General features: G+C 39.3%; 1 protein-coding gene, 1 long non-coding RNA gene and 1 pseudogene across 3 annotated transcripts; 1 reads left to right on the top strand and 2 right to left on the bottom strand.

Annotated features, from left to right (window-relative positions):
- Positions 1–4: 4 nt before the first annotated feature.
- On the bottom strand, positions 5–9,611 carry LOC108855929 (increased DNA methylation 1-like). Its single transcript, XM_056996011.1, has 9 exons — positions 9,218–9,611; positions 7,309–8,870; positions 7,087–7,192; positions 1,403–1,530; positions 1,204–1,286; positions 811–1,040; positions 589–675; positions 248–347; positions 5–16 (listed from the first exon to the last, which is right to left on the bottom strand). Exons 2-9 carry the CDS (start codon positions 7,397–7,399, stop codon positions 5–7), a joined length of 837 nt encoding a protein of 278 aa, XP_056851991.1. The 5' UTR covers positions 7,400–8,870; positions 9,218–9,611.
- Positions 9,612–10,348: 737 nt separating this feature from the next.
- Positions 10,349–11,632, top strand: LOC108852521 (uncharacterized). Of its 2 annotated transcripts, none has more exons than XR_001949526.2 (5): positions 10,349–10,637; positions 10,717–10,784; positions 10,858–11,162; positions 11,244–11,292; positions 11,388–11,632. It is a non-coding gene; the product is annotated as an uncharacterized LOC108852521 (long non-coding RNA). The 2 variants fall into 2 exon arrangements; XR_001949527.2 differs by having other exon boundaries at positions 11,385–11,632.
- A 1,271-nt stretch (positions 11,633–12,903) lies between these two features.
- Positions 12,904–14,909, bottom strand: LOC130501118 (uncharacterized; annotated as a pseudogene).
- Positions 14,910–16,952: the final 2,043 nt, after the last annotated feature.

Raw genomic sequence — 16,952 nt, 5'->3', positions numbered from 1 at the left:
TTGTCTAGCCAAGCGCCTGATAACAAAGCACATGTAAATGTGGATCTTCAGAGAATTGTGAACAAAAGAGTCTACTCTGATTACATAGAATCAAGTGAATATAAACAAGTAAAATTGACAGACAGCTAGCAAAAGCTCAACATATAGCATGCAACAATTGAGAGGCAATTAACAAGAACTTATAAACCGACAAACTGAATAATTGAAAGAAAGAAGTTAGGATATGACAATGTGTGGGAGAACCTACAGATTCAATGCCGTTCATTAGTCGACGACACATCCCTTGACGCCTGTACATGTAGCGGGTTCCTATAAACGGCATTTCTGCCAGTTGATTGCCGTGGATCCTGAGTAAAAGCAAAAACATTTTATTCACTTGCATGCATGCGCACTCACGGAAAGGAAAAGCTCATTCATAATTTGTTATACTATCAATTTAATGAGAAACAAGCAACAGAGATTCCAGTAAATATCATTAAAAGATCATCTGTATGCTAATAAAATGTATTGCATTCTATCCAATGTTAAGAACTCCCTAAATCTACAATGAAGTATTAATCAACAACGTTCATGATACAACAGACTCACCTGATAGATGCCACAGCGATGATTTCATCACCCCTCTCCAAAACAGCAGTAAGAAAATTGCTGTAGTTTAGCCGATGGAAGTTCGACCTACAAAACAATAGGAGAAACATTCAAAACATAATCTAGTAGCATATGGACAGTTACTAGTCAGTTAGATCTCAAAAATAAAGAACCAAAACAGAAAGCATGCATGCAAGGACAGGTTTTGCGAATGAGCTTTACCCAAATTTGTAGACGATATTTTCAAGCAGGTTGACACCACTCCTGCGACCAACTAAAGGTGAAAAGCACTCATCCATAACAGAAAAAGCAACAGCCAGTTTGGCATTATATGCAATCTTCTCAGATATGTCATTATCACGAGGGATCTCAAAGCAGCGGAGGAATGTCCAAGAGAAGCCCTCGGGCAATGAATGTTTAACTCCAATTAGTATCTGAAGTCTGTCGAATAACTAAGAGAAAATAACAAACAAATGGAATACTCAGTGTCCATTGTACTACTATATTCATATAATTGTAAAATAAAAAGCTATTTACGTTGATCACCAAGATTAGAGCTATTGACTTTCATTACGCCACAAGAAAATAATACTAGTAAAGATAAAGGAAGGCTACCTCTTGACAATACTTTCCACAAAATGGATGAGTACTACTTTCAACAGGTACCGTGCCATCTTGCTTGATGCATGCTTGGTGATCTGCAAAAGTGTGGAATGTATTGTTTTGAGCTCAAACCCCATATTAAGAATTTAACAGAAGCAAATAAACAAATATACTTGATGGATAGATACGCCTTTTAAGGTGTAATTCATACATTTTTCTTCACATAGGTAGCACCTCAACAAGGGAGAAAGAGTTGTAGTGCCATGATTAGCTGCCTCAACTTTCTCGCAGAATTTTGCATGAGCAGTAGCAACAAAACCAAGAACCAGATGGGAATTTCTGCAGTTTATAGAAGAAACGTAATCAATTCGCTGCAATAACACATAGCTAATTCAAAATCTTAAATGGCCAATCATCATATCTTCTTTTTTACCGCATTGTTCCCATTATTCAATCAAAGGAATCATTCAGACTATAAATGTGATAAGCCTATGCATCATTACGCGAGGAGGAAGAAGACTCAAGAAGTTGAGGCGGAGGCGCGAGAAGAGAATGACGTGGCAGATTTAAATGAAGATTGAAAGGATTGGAAAGACTCTATCTCGTTTAGAGGGTTTGCCGTTATGTCTGTTATGTTTGTTAAATACTCTGTTGTGTAGTTCGTTAAGTCTAGCTATGTATTTTGGATTGAGTCGCAGTGACTTGAGGAGATTATCGTCTGGGTTAAGCCAGCGATATCTCGATTGATTCTTGATACAAAGTGTATTCATCGTTATCATCGTTCTCGTTGAATCAATAAGAAGGAGTGATTGAGTTTACAGAGAATCGAAAGTTCAAACTCTATCAATTGGTGCGGTGAGCGACTCGCGATGGCTCTGGTTAGCGAATCGGATGGACGAATCGAGCATTTGGAGAGGTCTGCTATGGAGGCGGAGAAGACGGTGAAGGTGATATACGAAGGATGGAGGAAGCTGACGGAAGCTAACGGTCAATCGGAGGAACGCTTCGGTGCAGTAGAGTCGCGACTGAGCTCCGTCGAGTTTCAGTTATAGAAGATCGCAGCGGCGATCGATCGTATCGAGTCTCACACAGTTCCAGCAAAGCCTAACGGCAAAGATATCACAGGATCATCGGAACTCCGTAGTGACACTCAGGTACCGATATCACCATCTGAATAGGAGAATCTCTCATTAGGTTATCAGAGGAGTAATGAGATGTTCCATAGTAGAGAAAGTTTGTTGAAGAAGATTGAATTGCCTGAGTTTGATGGATTGTTGCCATATGGTTGGATCCGTAATGTCGAACGATACTTCAGAGCGGCTCAGTATAATGAACAGCAAAAGCTTGAGTTAGTGGCTCTGAGTTTAACAGGAGAAGTCCTGAACTGGTATCTGTGGGAATCAGAAGAGGAAAGATTTGAGAGTTGGTTTCAGTTCAAGCAGAGGATGCTCGAAAGATTCGCAGAGTCAATTGATGATGAACCGAGAAACAGACTCTGTGCTTTGAGACAGACTGGAACCGTTCGTGAGTACGTCAAGGAGTTTGAAGAATTGATTACTCAAGTAAAAAGAATTGATGAGCCTAACTTGATCAGCAAATTCTATAATGTTCTTAAGCAAGAGATGAAAGAAGTAATCAAGCTTAAAGAACCTAAAGGGCTACGCAACCATATAGCTGCTGTAGTCAAAATGGAAAGCAGTACCTTCTGTCAAGTGATGGGTGAACGTGCGAAACCTAGACAGAACGAGTACCATGCTCAGCCTGCTAGACAATACCGACAACAACAAAAGATTCTGCCACCAGTTGCAGAAGATAAGTCTAAGCAGCCAGAAGTGCACAAGAACTTACCAGGAGACCACGATTACATTTGACTCCAGCTGAATTAGCTGAGTTGAAGAGGCTAAAGCTGTGTTTCCAATGTAAGACGAGTTGGTTCCGCGGTCATGTGTGTGCCAATCCAGAACTCCAAATCTTGGTTATTGTTGATGATTTGGAGGTTGAAGTTGTACAAGACACCTATGAAGAAGAGGGCATTGAGGAAGTAAATCAGTTGCAAGGAGATCAAACAACACAGATGATGGAGATATCACTCCATGCTTATTTGGGTATTGATTTTCCTACAACTACCAAACTAAGAGGAACTCTTGCAGACAACAAATTGGTTGTCTTGATAGACAGTGGAGCCACACATAACTTTGTGACTCCAGAGTTCGTTGCACGCACTGGAATCCAAATCTCTGCTGATTTTGGACTGCGTGTACTACTTGGCAACGAGGTGTCGATACCAGCAGGAGGAGTCTGTAAAGACGTTAAGTTGGAGATGCAGGGACTCGTTTTTAAAATCGATTGCATTGCTCTTGATCTGGGCAAAGTAGACTTGGTGCTGGGAGTACAATGGTTAAGGTCGTTGGGGAAGTGTGAGATAGACTGGTTTACACAAGAATGGTCATTCATTCATGAAGGGAAGAGAGTGATGTTGACCGGAGAGACAGACCTTCATCAAGTGACAGGAACTCTTAAAACAATAACTCGTGATGACGGTCAATGGGAGGTTCCTACTGATTCTTGGTGCAGTAACTTGCAACACGAGAAAGCGCCTGCTGATGTATCTTCTCCGGAGGTTTTACAGGTCTTAACCGAGTTTGAGCACATATTTGCCAAACCTCAAGGCTTACCACCGATAAGAGGAAGAGAACATGCTATCACTTTAAAAGCAGGAACTAATGTTATCAATGTCAGACCTTACCGATATTCTCAAGCTCACAAAGAGGCAATGTCAGAGATGGTTGCAGAGATGCTGAACAAAGGTCTGATACGAGCTAGCAGAAGCCCTTTCTCCAGTCCCGTGTTATTGGTTAAGAAGCAAGACAAATCTTGGCGATTTTGCGTTGACTACAGAGCCTTAAACCAAGCAACCGTGGCTGACAAGTTTCCTATACCAATGATTGATCAACTCTTGGATCAATTACATGGAGCAACGATATTTTCCAAGATGGATTTAACGGCGGGGTTTCATCAGATAAGAATGGAAGAGAAGAACATTCCGAAAACAGCATTTCGAACTCATGATGGACATTACGAGTTTTTAGTCATGCCTTTCGGCTTGACTAATGCTCCATCCACATTTCAGTCACTGATGAATGATCTGTTCAGACCTTATCTTAACAAATTCGTTCTTGTTTTCTTCGACGACGTGTTGATCTATAGCAAGAGTGTTGAGGAGCATGTTGCACACTTGAGGCTGGTTATGCAAATCTTTGAGAAGCATCAACTATTCGCAAACAAGAAGAAGTGCCTCTTCGCTCAACGTCAAGTCGAATACCTCGGTCATATCATCTCAGCCGAAGGAGTGGCTACTAATACAGTTAAGACCGAGGCAATGAGAAATTGGCCTACTCCCAAGACAATCAAACAACTACGAGGATTCTTGGGGTTAACTGGCTACTACCGGAGATTCGTCAAAGCTTACGGTTCTCTTGCGCGTCCTTTAAATGAGCTTCTGAAGATCGACAAATTCAACTGGTCTAAAGAGGCTCAACTGGCTTTTGATACGTTGAAACAAGCCATGATCTCAACTCCAGTGCTGGCATTACCGAACTTCAACCGTGAGTTTGTGGTAGAATGCGATGCTTCAGGGTTCGGGTTGGGAGCAGTATTGATGCAAGACGGTCGACCTGTGGCTTATTTCAGTTATAGTTTGACTCCTCGTGAACAGCTGAAACCAATATACGAGAAGGAGCTGATGGCAGTGGTGTTGGCGGTCCGTAAATGGAAGCACTATCTGCTGGGGAGACGTTTTGTAGTGCACACAGATCAGAAGAGCCTGAAGTTTCTACTTGAGCAAAAAGAGGTTAACATGGAATATCAGAAGTGGTTAAGCAAATTGCTTGGTTACGAGTTTGACATCCTCTACAAAACTGGGATTCAGAACAGAGCAGCTGAAGGGTTATCTCGAATTGAACAAGCTTCCTTGCAGTCAGCAGAATGTATCTTGTATGCAGTGACAGTGTCGGCTTCTTTGCAGTTACAAGACTTATATTCTGAGATACGCAATTCACATGAGATACAGAGACAGATACAGAGGGTTCAAGAAGGGGACAGCGAGATGCGAGATTATACAGTGAAGGAGGAGAAATTATGGTTCAAATCTCGTCTAGTGATACCAAAAGACTCCACTTTCATTGAGACAATTCTTAAAGAATGTCATGATGGATTACAAGGAGGACATTCTGGAGTTCTTAAAACGCTAAAAAGAGTTCAGAGATGGTTTCATTGGACAGGCATGTTAACGACAATCCAACAGTATGTATCTGCGTGTCATGTTTGTCAGACACACAAGTACTCGACACTGTGTCCAGCGGGGTTGCTACATCCCCTACCGATTCCAGTGGCTATATGGGAAGATTTGTCAATGGACTTCGTGGAGGGTTTACCTACTTCAAATGGTTACAATGTTATCTTTGTGGTAGTGGATCGTTTGAGCAAATACTCACACTTCATTGGACTCAAACATCCATTTACTGCAGTCGACGTAGCCAAGAAGTTCATCACTGAGATAGTTCGCTTACATGGATTTCCAAAATCCATTGTCTCAGACCGAGACAAAAAATTTCTCAGTACCTTCTGGAAGGAGCTTTTCTGTCTAGCTGAAACTACTCTGAAGTTCAGTACGGTCTTCCATCCCCAAACGGATGGACAAACAGAGGTCTTAAACAGATGCCTTGAGACATACCTCTGTTGCTTCGCGTCATCTCATCCTCGAACATGGTCTCGTTTCTTATGTTGGGCAGAGTTGTGGTATAATACCTCATATCACACTTCTCTCAAGACGTCTCCATTTCGAGTTGTCTATGGACGCGAGCCTCCATCGTTGCTACGATATGAGTTGGGTTCGACAAACAATGCTGATTTGGAAAGGTTGTTACTGGAAAGAGATGCCCTGCTTGTCGATGTTAAGCAACATCTGGTTCATGCTCAACAGCTGATAAAGAACAACGCCGACAAGCACAGACGTGATGTAGAGTTTCAGGTGGGTGATCGAGTGTACTTGAAGCTCCAACCGTACTGTCAACAGTCTGTGGCTCGTCGGGTTTGCAAGAAGCTTTCTGCAAAGTACTTCGGTCCGTATGAGGTTCTGGAACGCATTGGCAAAGCGGCTTATCGTTTGGCTTTACCTCCAGAGGCGAAGATACACGCCGTCTTTCACGTCTTGCAGTTAAAAGCAGTGTTGGGAGTTCATCATCAGGTTCTTCCTCTACCGTCGGGTCTAGACGATCTTGTGATTCTTCCGGAGGAGGTGTTGGAAACGCGTTACAACGATAAAGGGAGCTTGGAGTTACTGGTTAAGTGGAAATCTCTTCCACCATCAGAGAACGCTTGGGTGTTATGTGGGGACTTTCGCTCTCAGTTTCCAGACTTTGCGCTTGAGGACAAGCTGAGTTTCGAAACGGGGGTATTGATAAGCCTATGCATCGTTACGTGAGGAGGAAGAAGACTCAAGAAGTTGAGGCGGAGGCGCGAGAAGAGAATGACGTGGCAGATTTAAATGAAGATTGAAAGGATTGGAAAGACTCTATCTCGTTTAGAGGGTTTGCCGTTATGTCTGTTACGTTTGTTAAATACTTTGTTGTGTAGTTCGTGAAGTCTAGCTTTGTATTTTCGATTGAGTCGCAGTGACTTGAGGAGATTATCGTCTGGGTTAAGCCAGCGATATCTCGATTGATTCTTGATACAAAGTGTATTCATTGTTATCGTCGTTCTCGTTGAATCAATAAGAAGGAGTGATTGAGTTTACAGAGAATCGAAAGTTCAAACTCTATCAAAATGATTCTGGAACAAAAGACAAATTCGTTGATTAAAAGAAACTTTCTTTAGAATAAATATTTGGAAACTTACTTTAATGCCCAGGCAGCTCTGATGGAAAGTTGACGGGCAACCATCACAGCAGTTAAGATCTCCCGCGTCCCCGCATATAGCACATGTATCATCATTTTGATCTCCACTACCAAAATCCACATCATGGAACCCTTTAAGCACTGTTTCGCTTTGCTTATTCCAGAATGAACTTCAAAATCGAGAACCGAGAATACTTCATCACAGCAGTTGCATCGAATATACCTTCTTTTGTGATTATTCCTTCTTCAGTGTTTTCGCAGTGAACTTTCCCGTTAAGTGGCACAATGGCTGAATCAATCATCCATCCCAGCATGGTGCGTTTCCCTTCAAACAAAATGTACCCATTCTCGTTGGAATCTGCATCCGACAAAGAACTGCGAGCTGACAAAGCACCGCAGCTTTCTATTATGTTTTTCTTCCCTCTTTATTTTCCGGACTGAAACCAAACTTCTTTCTAAGCTGTGTGACCCTTTTCGTTTCTTCTGCGCTTTTTCTCTTTCGAGACCATATCTTCATTAGTATATGTGTCCTTGCGGTTCTTTGACCTTTGGCTTACCTGTATCGCTCCGTTTCTTCTGAGCTTTTCTCCTTAAAAGGTCAAGGTCCTCTTCTGGCAGTAACCCAAGAACAGAGTCTGCTTGATCTAGAATTTACTTTATAGACTTCATAAGCTTTGGTCACTGACCAGTGGGGATTCACATAAACAGCAGCGTTGTGCTACGTCTTCCCGCCGTTACGGGGCCTGTATTCAACTGTCCAACCAGCAGCTAGAAGTAACTCAAACTAAGCTTGCTTTTTCTTGGATTCTAATAAAGATCGTCTTCCTATCATTATTTTGCTTTTGTTCTCCAATCCTCATTTCGCCATCACTTGAGGGTTTGTTGTCCCGTGACATTGAGGAACTCTCACAAGGCTTCATTGCTTTACAATCAGTCTCCCCAGGTTTCTTCTTCGTCTTTGGTGTTGGAGGTCTTCCACGCTTCCTTCCCCTCCTGCAATCGCCTCCGTCAAAGTCATGTCTCTTAGCCCTGCCTCCACAGTTACGCTTTGGTCTCCTCCTGGAATCATCTCAATAGAGTTACTCTGTTCCAACGTTAACAGGGTGCTCCCATGCTCACAGTCTGACATTCTCAGCCGGTAACTTTCCCCGCTTACGTTTGACTTTTAGCTCTTCATTATGTGGCCCATTTTCATCGTATGATCTACCCACCCGAATCTCAACCTGACTGACTCCTAGAATCTTATTAGGTTCCGCCCATTGCTCATTCCCTAGATCTTGCTTCTCCTTAACGCAAATAACTTTGTCCTCGTTACCATCAGACTGACTGCTAATCTGCAGCTTCCGAGGCCGTCCTCTTTTCCATGAGTCTCCTTAGGCACCAGGAAATTCCACAAGCTCACGTAGTAGCTTCTTCTTAACAGAAAAGCCATCACTACTTTTGCCTCCCTTTCTTTCCTTTTTCCACAGCCACACCATTGTTTGTCAATCTCTTTTCTGTAATCATTTGCCACAGACAGAGAAGAGCATTCCCTGCTTTCACCTCATCAACAAAACAATCACCCATGTTGTCAACCTCACTTGCTTAGATCTATCTCCCTTCTCTTCCACAGAGAAATCATCATGTTTGTCACTGTTTTCTTTTCTGTATCAATCGGCTTAACCACATTTACCGTGTTCTTGTTCTTCATCTCGGTTACACCATCCTCCAGACCAGGTTCGCTGGATAGAGTTGCACAACACCCATTTAACTGAAAGCCCTCCTCTTCTTCAACGCTCCAGCATACTGTGTTTCCCAGAGATTAACTGTTAAGATTGTATTTAATATATTGAACTCAATGTACAATAGGAGATTATATACAAAGGTAGTCTTGGAGACTAAGTTTAGATATTAACTAACATTCCTAAAACAGAGGAATCAGTATATACGATAGTTAATGAGAGATCTATATAGTATCTCTCTAATATTAACAGAACCTAATTGCCAAAAATCCGGTGAGAGAATCACAAATTGTCAAAATCAAAATTCTAACTGATGAAAAAAATTAAAGCGTAGGTAATACGAAGAAGAAAATCAAAACTCTAAATCAGAAGAAAAGAAACGGAACACCGAACACATGATGATGGCCTTACCTGGAAAATTTGAAAGCCTGGCCGGATCGGACGGAGAAACGAATGGATAGAACGGGAAAATCGAGAGAGAGAGATGCCGAGATATCAACGAGTCCGATTCAGAGATTCGCATTGTGGATTCGGTAGAGGGGAAAACGAAGAAACACAACAGTGAAACAAGAAGGTGGAACAAACAAGGGTTTAGTTTTGGATGTGAAAAGTGGTGGAGACAAAGACGAAAAAGAAACAGGTTTTAATCTATTTTTCGGGGGCTTTACTCTAAAAGCACATGCGCATATCGAGAAACAATGAATTTTTTTTCCGGGTAATGACGATCTGTGACGGTAAAGTGATCATTTACTATATTATTATCATATCGTAGTCCTTTCCCTCCACTTTTGCTTAGGATTTTCTTCCTTTTTTTTTCATAAATTGAAAATCTGAGAGACCAATGTATTTTCTTTGCATCTGGTTGTATCCTTAGGATTAGATTTGACAAAAAAAAAATTGATGTAAAAGAGTGTTATTGTGATGAGTCTTGTAAGGGAGCTTTTTCTCCTCCTCGAAGGTGAGAAGAACCCTCTGACTGAAAGGACGGTCACCGAGAACATCGGATGCACCTGAAGCAGTCTTCTTTTCCCCATCTTTTGTTCGGTAGATGTTGCCATACCTAGCATACCAATTTACAGTGGATATGCAAAGGCATGACGAGCCTACAACAACCTTTGATGTGTGAGGTTTACAAACTAATGTTTTTGCGTGCCTCCCAACATTCTTCAGTTTCTCTTTACACTCTCCTAATGTCCTAACAAAGAATATTAATTTACTCAGTTGTTTATTTCCCTCAACAATGCATTGTGAGTTTCGATTTTGAATGCGATATATATATGACAAAGAACATTATTTTGAGGTATTTTGAAGTATTTAGCCTTGACAACACATTAACCATGGTTTCAAAATGTTATTTAGAAAATCTATACTATATTAAAAGGCTAATAAGATCAAAGGAGAAGCTATCCACGTATGACAGTTTAATCGACCAATAGAAACCTTTCTTTTTTCCATGTCACGCGTTTTTGGGCTGTTTTTTTAATTGATCCGTAAATCAAAAATTTTGGCCCATAAGCCCAATCCAGAAACCCTAAAACGCTGAGTTACGCTGAGTCGATGCATCCCTTCGACACTCTCATGTCTTTGTCGTTTCCAATTCTTCAACGTATGTCGATCTCCATCTCTGTGCAATGAATCCTCCGAAAATCATTTATAACTTTCTTTCGCCTTCCTCCCTCTAATTTTCCAAGCAAGAGACATGACACGAGTGGGTGCTTTTCAAAGAAAATGTCTGGCCTCTAAAGAGAGGACGCAACATCCGTCTTCTCAACCACACTCTCAAGTCTCACTCCGACCACCAATTAAGGAAGACCATCGTCGAGAAACTGAGGTAAAGCTTTCAACTTTTTCATATCCAATGCTCTCTCTTGGGTTTCAATCGAATCGCTCATTTATTTTCTGGTTCTTAGGAAGCTGATTGAGGAGATAGATGAGCACGATGGTGACATGGTAAAGACCCTCTCTCTCCATGGATAAAGTGAGTTTTCTTGATTATACAGAGTCTGAAACTTGATCCAATCTTGAACCTTGAGCTTCTCTCTTCTCTCCAGGTGTGTTCAATGGGTGTAGGAGGTGTTTCCTCCTGGTGGAGAGTGCTCAGGGATGCTTAAGACTCTGTGCAATGTGTGAGATATGATGAAAATCTGTGCAATGCGTGAGAAAGTTCTGGCACTCGGAGAGCGGTACAATGGTTACTCTGTTTTGAAGGCGCTGATGCTGAAGTGATTTATAAGTTCTTGGAAGTTAATGATATTGGGAAGACACATGCTTTGTACTACATAGCTTACGCATTGCACATGGAGTTTAAGGGTAAGGTGAAGTAGGCTAATGAGATCTTCAATCTAGGAATCTCTAGGTAAGTCTTCTTCATTTTGGTCTCTTTCGTGTCAGCTTTTGTCACATTGGTTTGATTGATAAAGTGTGAAACTTTGTGCAGAAATGCAAAGCCTGTGGAGAAGTTGAATGATGCTCACAAGAAGTTCATGGTGAGAACTATGAGTCGGTCCATAACAGTTGATGATCTAAGACGTTTCTTCTCTATTTCCACATGATGATTAATGTTTTTTTTAACTACCAGCAGGAGCCAAAGGAGAATGACTTACTGTCAAGAAGCTTTGGGACTATATTGTCTAGGGAGATAATAATAATAGTGACTCACTCTAATTACTTTGTAAGTTTTATTATTATGTTCTGTGGATAGTGTAAATACAAAGGTATTGAACCAGCAACGATCTAAAAACAGATGTTCAATTTCATTGCAAGTAGTCATGTAACTAAACTGGAAAGATTGCACTCTTCTTGAATGTTTATATCAATTTTTACACTCATCTATATCTTATCATCTGGGTAACCTGAAAGCTACTGAAGTTATTACTAACATATATCCAAATAAAATATGAAAATTTCCGCATCAGTAGATGAATAATTTCTGCATACTTAACTTGATGGCGGAAATGAATAATTGTTTAACTGATGCTTAATTTTACACTCATTGCTGATTTATAAACATCTGTAACCAAGTTGATATAATATACTTTGAACCAAAATAATATAATGTAAATGTTGTTTGGTTTAGAAATGTAACTCATAGCTGTCTAAATGCACATTTAGACAGATTCAATATCTAACGATATGAGCTTAATAATATCGAAACAATAATTTTATATATTTAGTTAAAAACAATAATTTTATAGATTTGTATAAAGTAGGTATTCATTTATAAGGAAATGTTTAAACATAGACAATGGTGAAGGTTTAGTCCATTAAAAACTTTGACCACTATTTTGCTTGGGTGGTTATGAAGACAAATCATTCTACTGATTGGGGACAATAAACTTCAAACAATTCCTCTGGAAAATAACAAATTCCCGTCATCTCTCATATAATCTTCATTTTCTAAATTCATTTTCTGACAATGTTTTATTTCTACTTATATGAATAGTATGTACATAAATTAATGATTTATGAAAACGAAACTATATGTTTAAAAAATCATAAATTTAGTAAAACCGAAGTTCAAAGTTTAAATCTGCCAAAAACGGAAAACGGTCGAAAATTTAAAATATGTTAGAGGGAGAATTTGTATCCTGGTCCAAGCGTTTGCACGAAGGATTTTCATATGTCGAATGAAACATTAGGAAATTTTTTTTAGGGGTTTTAAAATATATTCGGCCAAAGTATATAGTTCATTTAATAAATGCAGATAACTTAGGTTTTGGAGGAATAAAATATTTAAATAATCATTATAAAAAACTGAGTAAACTACATTTATTCGGAATATTCTAAATAGCACAGTGTCTTAAAAATCACATCTATTCGGTATATTAGGGATTACTAAATTAAAACCACCTTTTAATCTCGGCTAGGTTCGATTATAATTGGGTTATTTTTATCGGATTGAACACCCCTAAATAATTCACTGACTTTTTTATTGTTTTGAGAAACACAACGCTTTCATTCTAAACACAAACATTGAAACATATGATCGAGAAATAAACTATCAACGCACTTTTCCGCGCGTAGCGCGGAGAAAGAATCTAGTATATAATATAAAACCTGAATCAGGCCACTATGAAATCTTTTAACTCTTCAAACAGTGAAGTCTAAAATTATTTATCACATGTAAAATCAAATAACAATGTTAAGCTAGTAGTCATAACACCGGCTGGATAGTCTGGTCGTTACAATAACTAGCCTACGAATGCATGTTGTTCCAGTGACATAGCTCCACAACAGATATATAAGTATTAAAAAAAAAAAAATCATGTTTATAAGAAATTGAGAAAGGAATCATCATCTTCTCCTGGGTGCGGAACCGCGCTGAATCGCTGCTGGTGCTTGCCCTTGAGACCCCGGAGTTTGTTCTTCCGCCATGTTACTCGCTTGTATTCATCACTATGAGTCCAAGTGGTATCAGGTACATCCACTGTAATAATATCGGAGTTCTGCATAAAGACAAGTTACCAAAATAAGGAGTTTATGTGTATGTCAATAACTCAAAATCATTTGGTTAGTTCATAAAAATAGATGTACACGAACTGATGTTTCTACCTTGGTGCCTGCTCACTACTCTTCAAGATAGTGTGGGAGTTAAATGTCCATTTTCCTGGCTATATTAAACACAAATTTTTTTTTTATCAGACACTCTAAATCAATACCCTTCTACCATTCTAAGAACCAGGTTCAGTAAACAACAGTAGATAGGTGGTTTCAGTTCTTAGAAGAGTACTTACTAAGCCAAGCATGCCAAAAAATATAAACTTTAATTCTGAAAGTGAAACTAAAGAAACAATTGGACAACATGTGTTACTTACAAATTTCAACTGTCGAGGATACGGACACGCTCCAGGAGAGCCGTAACTGACTGCCAAAATGTTGGCACCATCCTGAAATTGATGAGTAGGAAAGTGTGAATAGCGACAAACTAATTGTCACGCAACGCTGAAACCTAAACTGTAAGAAACTGATACCAAAAGAATACGTTACCATGTGTATAACGAATTAACAATATGCTCATCCAAACCATCCCGTGGAAGACAAGACATCTCTGTAATAAAACCAGATACATCGATCAGAGGGAAACAGATAATGTCAATGAAACGTTTCTAGGTTTTAATCATTCAAAGTTAACAAAGGGTTTGGATTTATGATCATAAAATAACTAAAAAAATTGAAACGGAACTACAGAAGTAATCTTATCTCAAAGAAGTACCAGAGAATGGTTAATATCTGTAAAAAACTGCAACAAGATTAACCTAGTAGGAGGCTGAGAGCTGAGCTCAAGCAGGCACCAATCACTCAAAAGAAAAATCTATTTGACACTAAAAACAACTAAAACAATGTGAATGGTGTTATTATAAGAAGCTTTTTGGCAGTAAGATGATGATATCAACTGCATGCAATGCAAACCTGACTACTTGAGATCAAAGATTCAAAAAAAAAAAAAAAAAAAAAAGGTGAAAAGAAGTGAACTTACAGCTCTCACTGATGGAATCACATACTCTCTCCCAGGTGGACTAACAACATTAGATGGGAGTCTTATTCTATAAAAGTCATCTCCCTTCAGCAGATTCTACAGAACAAAGACAATGATTTTACTCGTTGCGTTTTTTTTTCAAAACAAAAACCCAAAGTAGGAGATTTTACTTACTTTAAAGGCATTAGAAAACTCATTCCTAGAGAAGCGCAGTTTCGTTAGTGTCTGCATCCGACAAGATTTATTATGGTTAGTTAGCAAAATCAATTTGAGTTCTTCACCAAAATCTCTGATTCTCTAAACTCTCTCTCTATGTAATTGAAAATATCTACGATCGATCGATCGATGAAGGTGAAAAGAGAGTATACCTGACCACCGTGGCTCCAAGTCTTGAGGCGAGCGGAGAAAGTACCGGCGGAGGAGAAATCAGAGTCTCCGAAGGCATGTTCGAGGGTGAATTGGATCTTGGAGTCCAGATCAGGATCCGAGTACCGTCTACGGATACTCGGAGTCTGCTTCGGCGGCGAATCTGTGGTAACTCGAGACCAAACTCCGGAGGAGCTCGTCTGATTGGAAAGCGAAGGAGGATGAGAATAATAAAGTGGAGAGGAAGAGCACAAGTAAGTGTGAGATTCGACATGGTCACCGAGGATAGAGAGAGAGAGAGAGAGAGAGAGAGAGAGAGAGAGAGAGGTTTGGACTTCTAGAAATTGCAATTGAGCCCTTAGTATTTAATAAGTATTCGCCTTCCGACTCCTAGAAATCCTGATCCACGTTTTAAAACGCTGAACTGAATTATTACTTTTAAAAATATTTTTGCTTTTAAAGTTCTCCGTATTAATATGTATTTTATTTTATGTTTATACAGATTGGCTTAGTTTTTATTTCTCACCATTGCAAGATTAATGGTTTCATATTTGAATGAAAGTTAATGCATAATCTTAAAAATAATTCTTTAAGAAAAAAAATGGACACAAAATATTATACGACTTCAGTACTCTTGCAGTGTACACCAAGTGAAACCATCTGAGAGATTCAAACTTTAACAAGTAAGGATCAAATCCAATTGAATTATGAAATTGTGATAACAAATATAATAGAATTAAAAATATCAATAATGCTGAGACTGTACTACCATTCTTTGGGGGTTATCTTCAACTAAGTTGGCTTAACCACAATCTTGAAATTTTGAAGCTTATTATAGATTTACTCATTTCAGGTTAAGCTTGGTAATAATGATAGTAATTATATCTTTATATATAAAATACAGTTTTCATCCCTCCCATGATGCCACATGGGATGACAGCTCAGAAATTCGAGCTCTACAGGCTTAACACGTGTCTTTATTAAATGAAACGCAGTGTTGTGGTCTCCGTCTTTCATCGTCTCATCTCAATTGGGCTTCATCTCACGCTCCGGTTTGCGGCCCATCTACAATGTGACGAGAGAGAAACCCTAATCGGTTGTGAAGAACTCATTCGTGATTATCGTTCTCCTTTGATCGGCGGAAGGGCGATTCAGTTTCTATAACGGTGTTCGTGGTGATTAATCATCTTTAATCCTCTTAAATCATGAGGCCACTACGAAGTTTGATTGAAGGAGAACGTCGGCGAAATCAGGTATAAATATGTTACGATCTCTTCTCTTCAACTCACGATCTCTGAATCTTTCTTCTACTTATCTCGAGGTCTGATTCATTATTAGCTGCGATCTACATCGTTATTATTATCACTGTATTTTCCCGTGAACCATATCCTGTTGTTTAGTAATGATCGTGGTTTCCTGTTTGGTAGAGTCAATACTCCGTTGAAATTCACACATGTTAATTGTATCTATTCTCGCACTGTTATGTTTGCACAGGTTGCTCTTGCTCGCAAGAGGATGATTATAACGGATACTGACATTGATCCCGTTGCTTGGTTTGCACAGTTACAGATGTGTTTTTTTTTTGTCTAAGGTTAGGACTTGAATCTCAGTTGAGTTATTGTTTGACAGAGTGAAAGGTCATGACGCTTATCAATTCTGTCTGCAACAACCTGGTGCACCAGCTTTTATTGAACACCATATGCTATAGAAAGTAGTCTCTTGGTGCGTTCTGTTTGATTCACATAGTTAAAGATAAGCGAACTGTGTTAGACATACATCTTTGTGAAACAAACTGAGATACTTTTCCAAAGGAATCAGTTAGGTGTCTGCAGCGAAGCTTTGGGTGCAACTAGGCCTCGAGCTGCCCGTGATGTCAAGATAAAGCATGACTTACTAACCAGTGAGTTTTTGTTCTACTGTTTTGAACATCACATAATCCATATTTTATCTTTGAAAATCGTATATGCATACTGACTTGGTTTACAAAACTGCTGCAGTCCCAAGGATATTGTATGAAAGAATATAAGTGAAAAGTTAAACGTAAGTTCAATCTTATTGCTCTGCATCTCTCAACCCTTTTGTTTACAGTTAGTTTGAATTTAGACTCTTTGACAAGTGTATTGACACATGTTCTATTATCATATTTCTTTCTTTCAGTCTATGTGACAAAAAATTGTGAGGAAGCTTGCAAGATTGCAGCCACCTATATTCTCAATTGGCAGGGAAGCTGAGAAGAGAAGATGACGAGGTGAAATAATAGTATTTAATAATTTTACACCACATGATCATCTAGATAGCTTTTCT

The sequence above is a fragment of the Raphanus sativus genome, unplaced genomic scaffold (assembly GCF_000801105.2).
Source record: "Raphanus sativus cultivar WK10039 unplaced genomic scaffold, ASM80110v3 Scaffold0103, whole genome shotgun sequence".
Classification (NCBI taxonomy): Eukaryota; Viridiplantae; Streptophyta; class Magnoliopsida; order Brassicales; family Brassicaceae; genus Raphanus; species Raphanus sativus.
The sequence above is the reverse complement of the archived record's forward strand: the minus strand, read 5'-3'. Positions and strand labels throughout refer to the sequence as shown.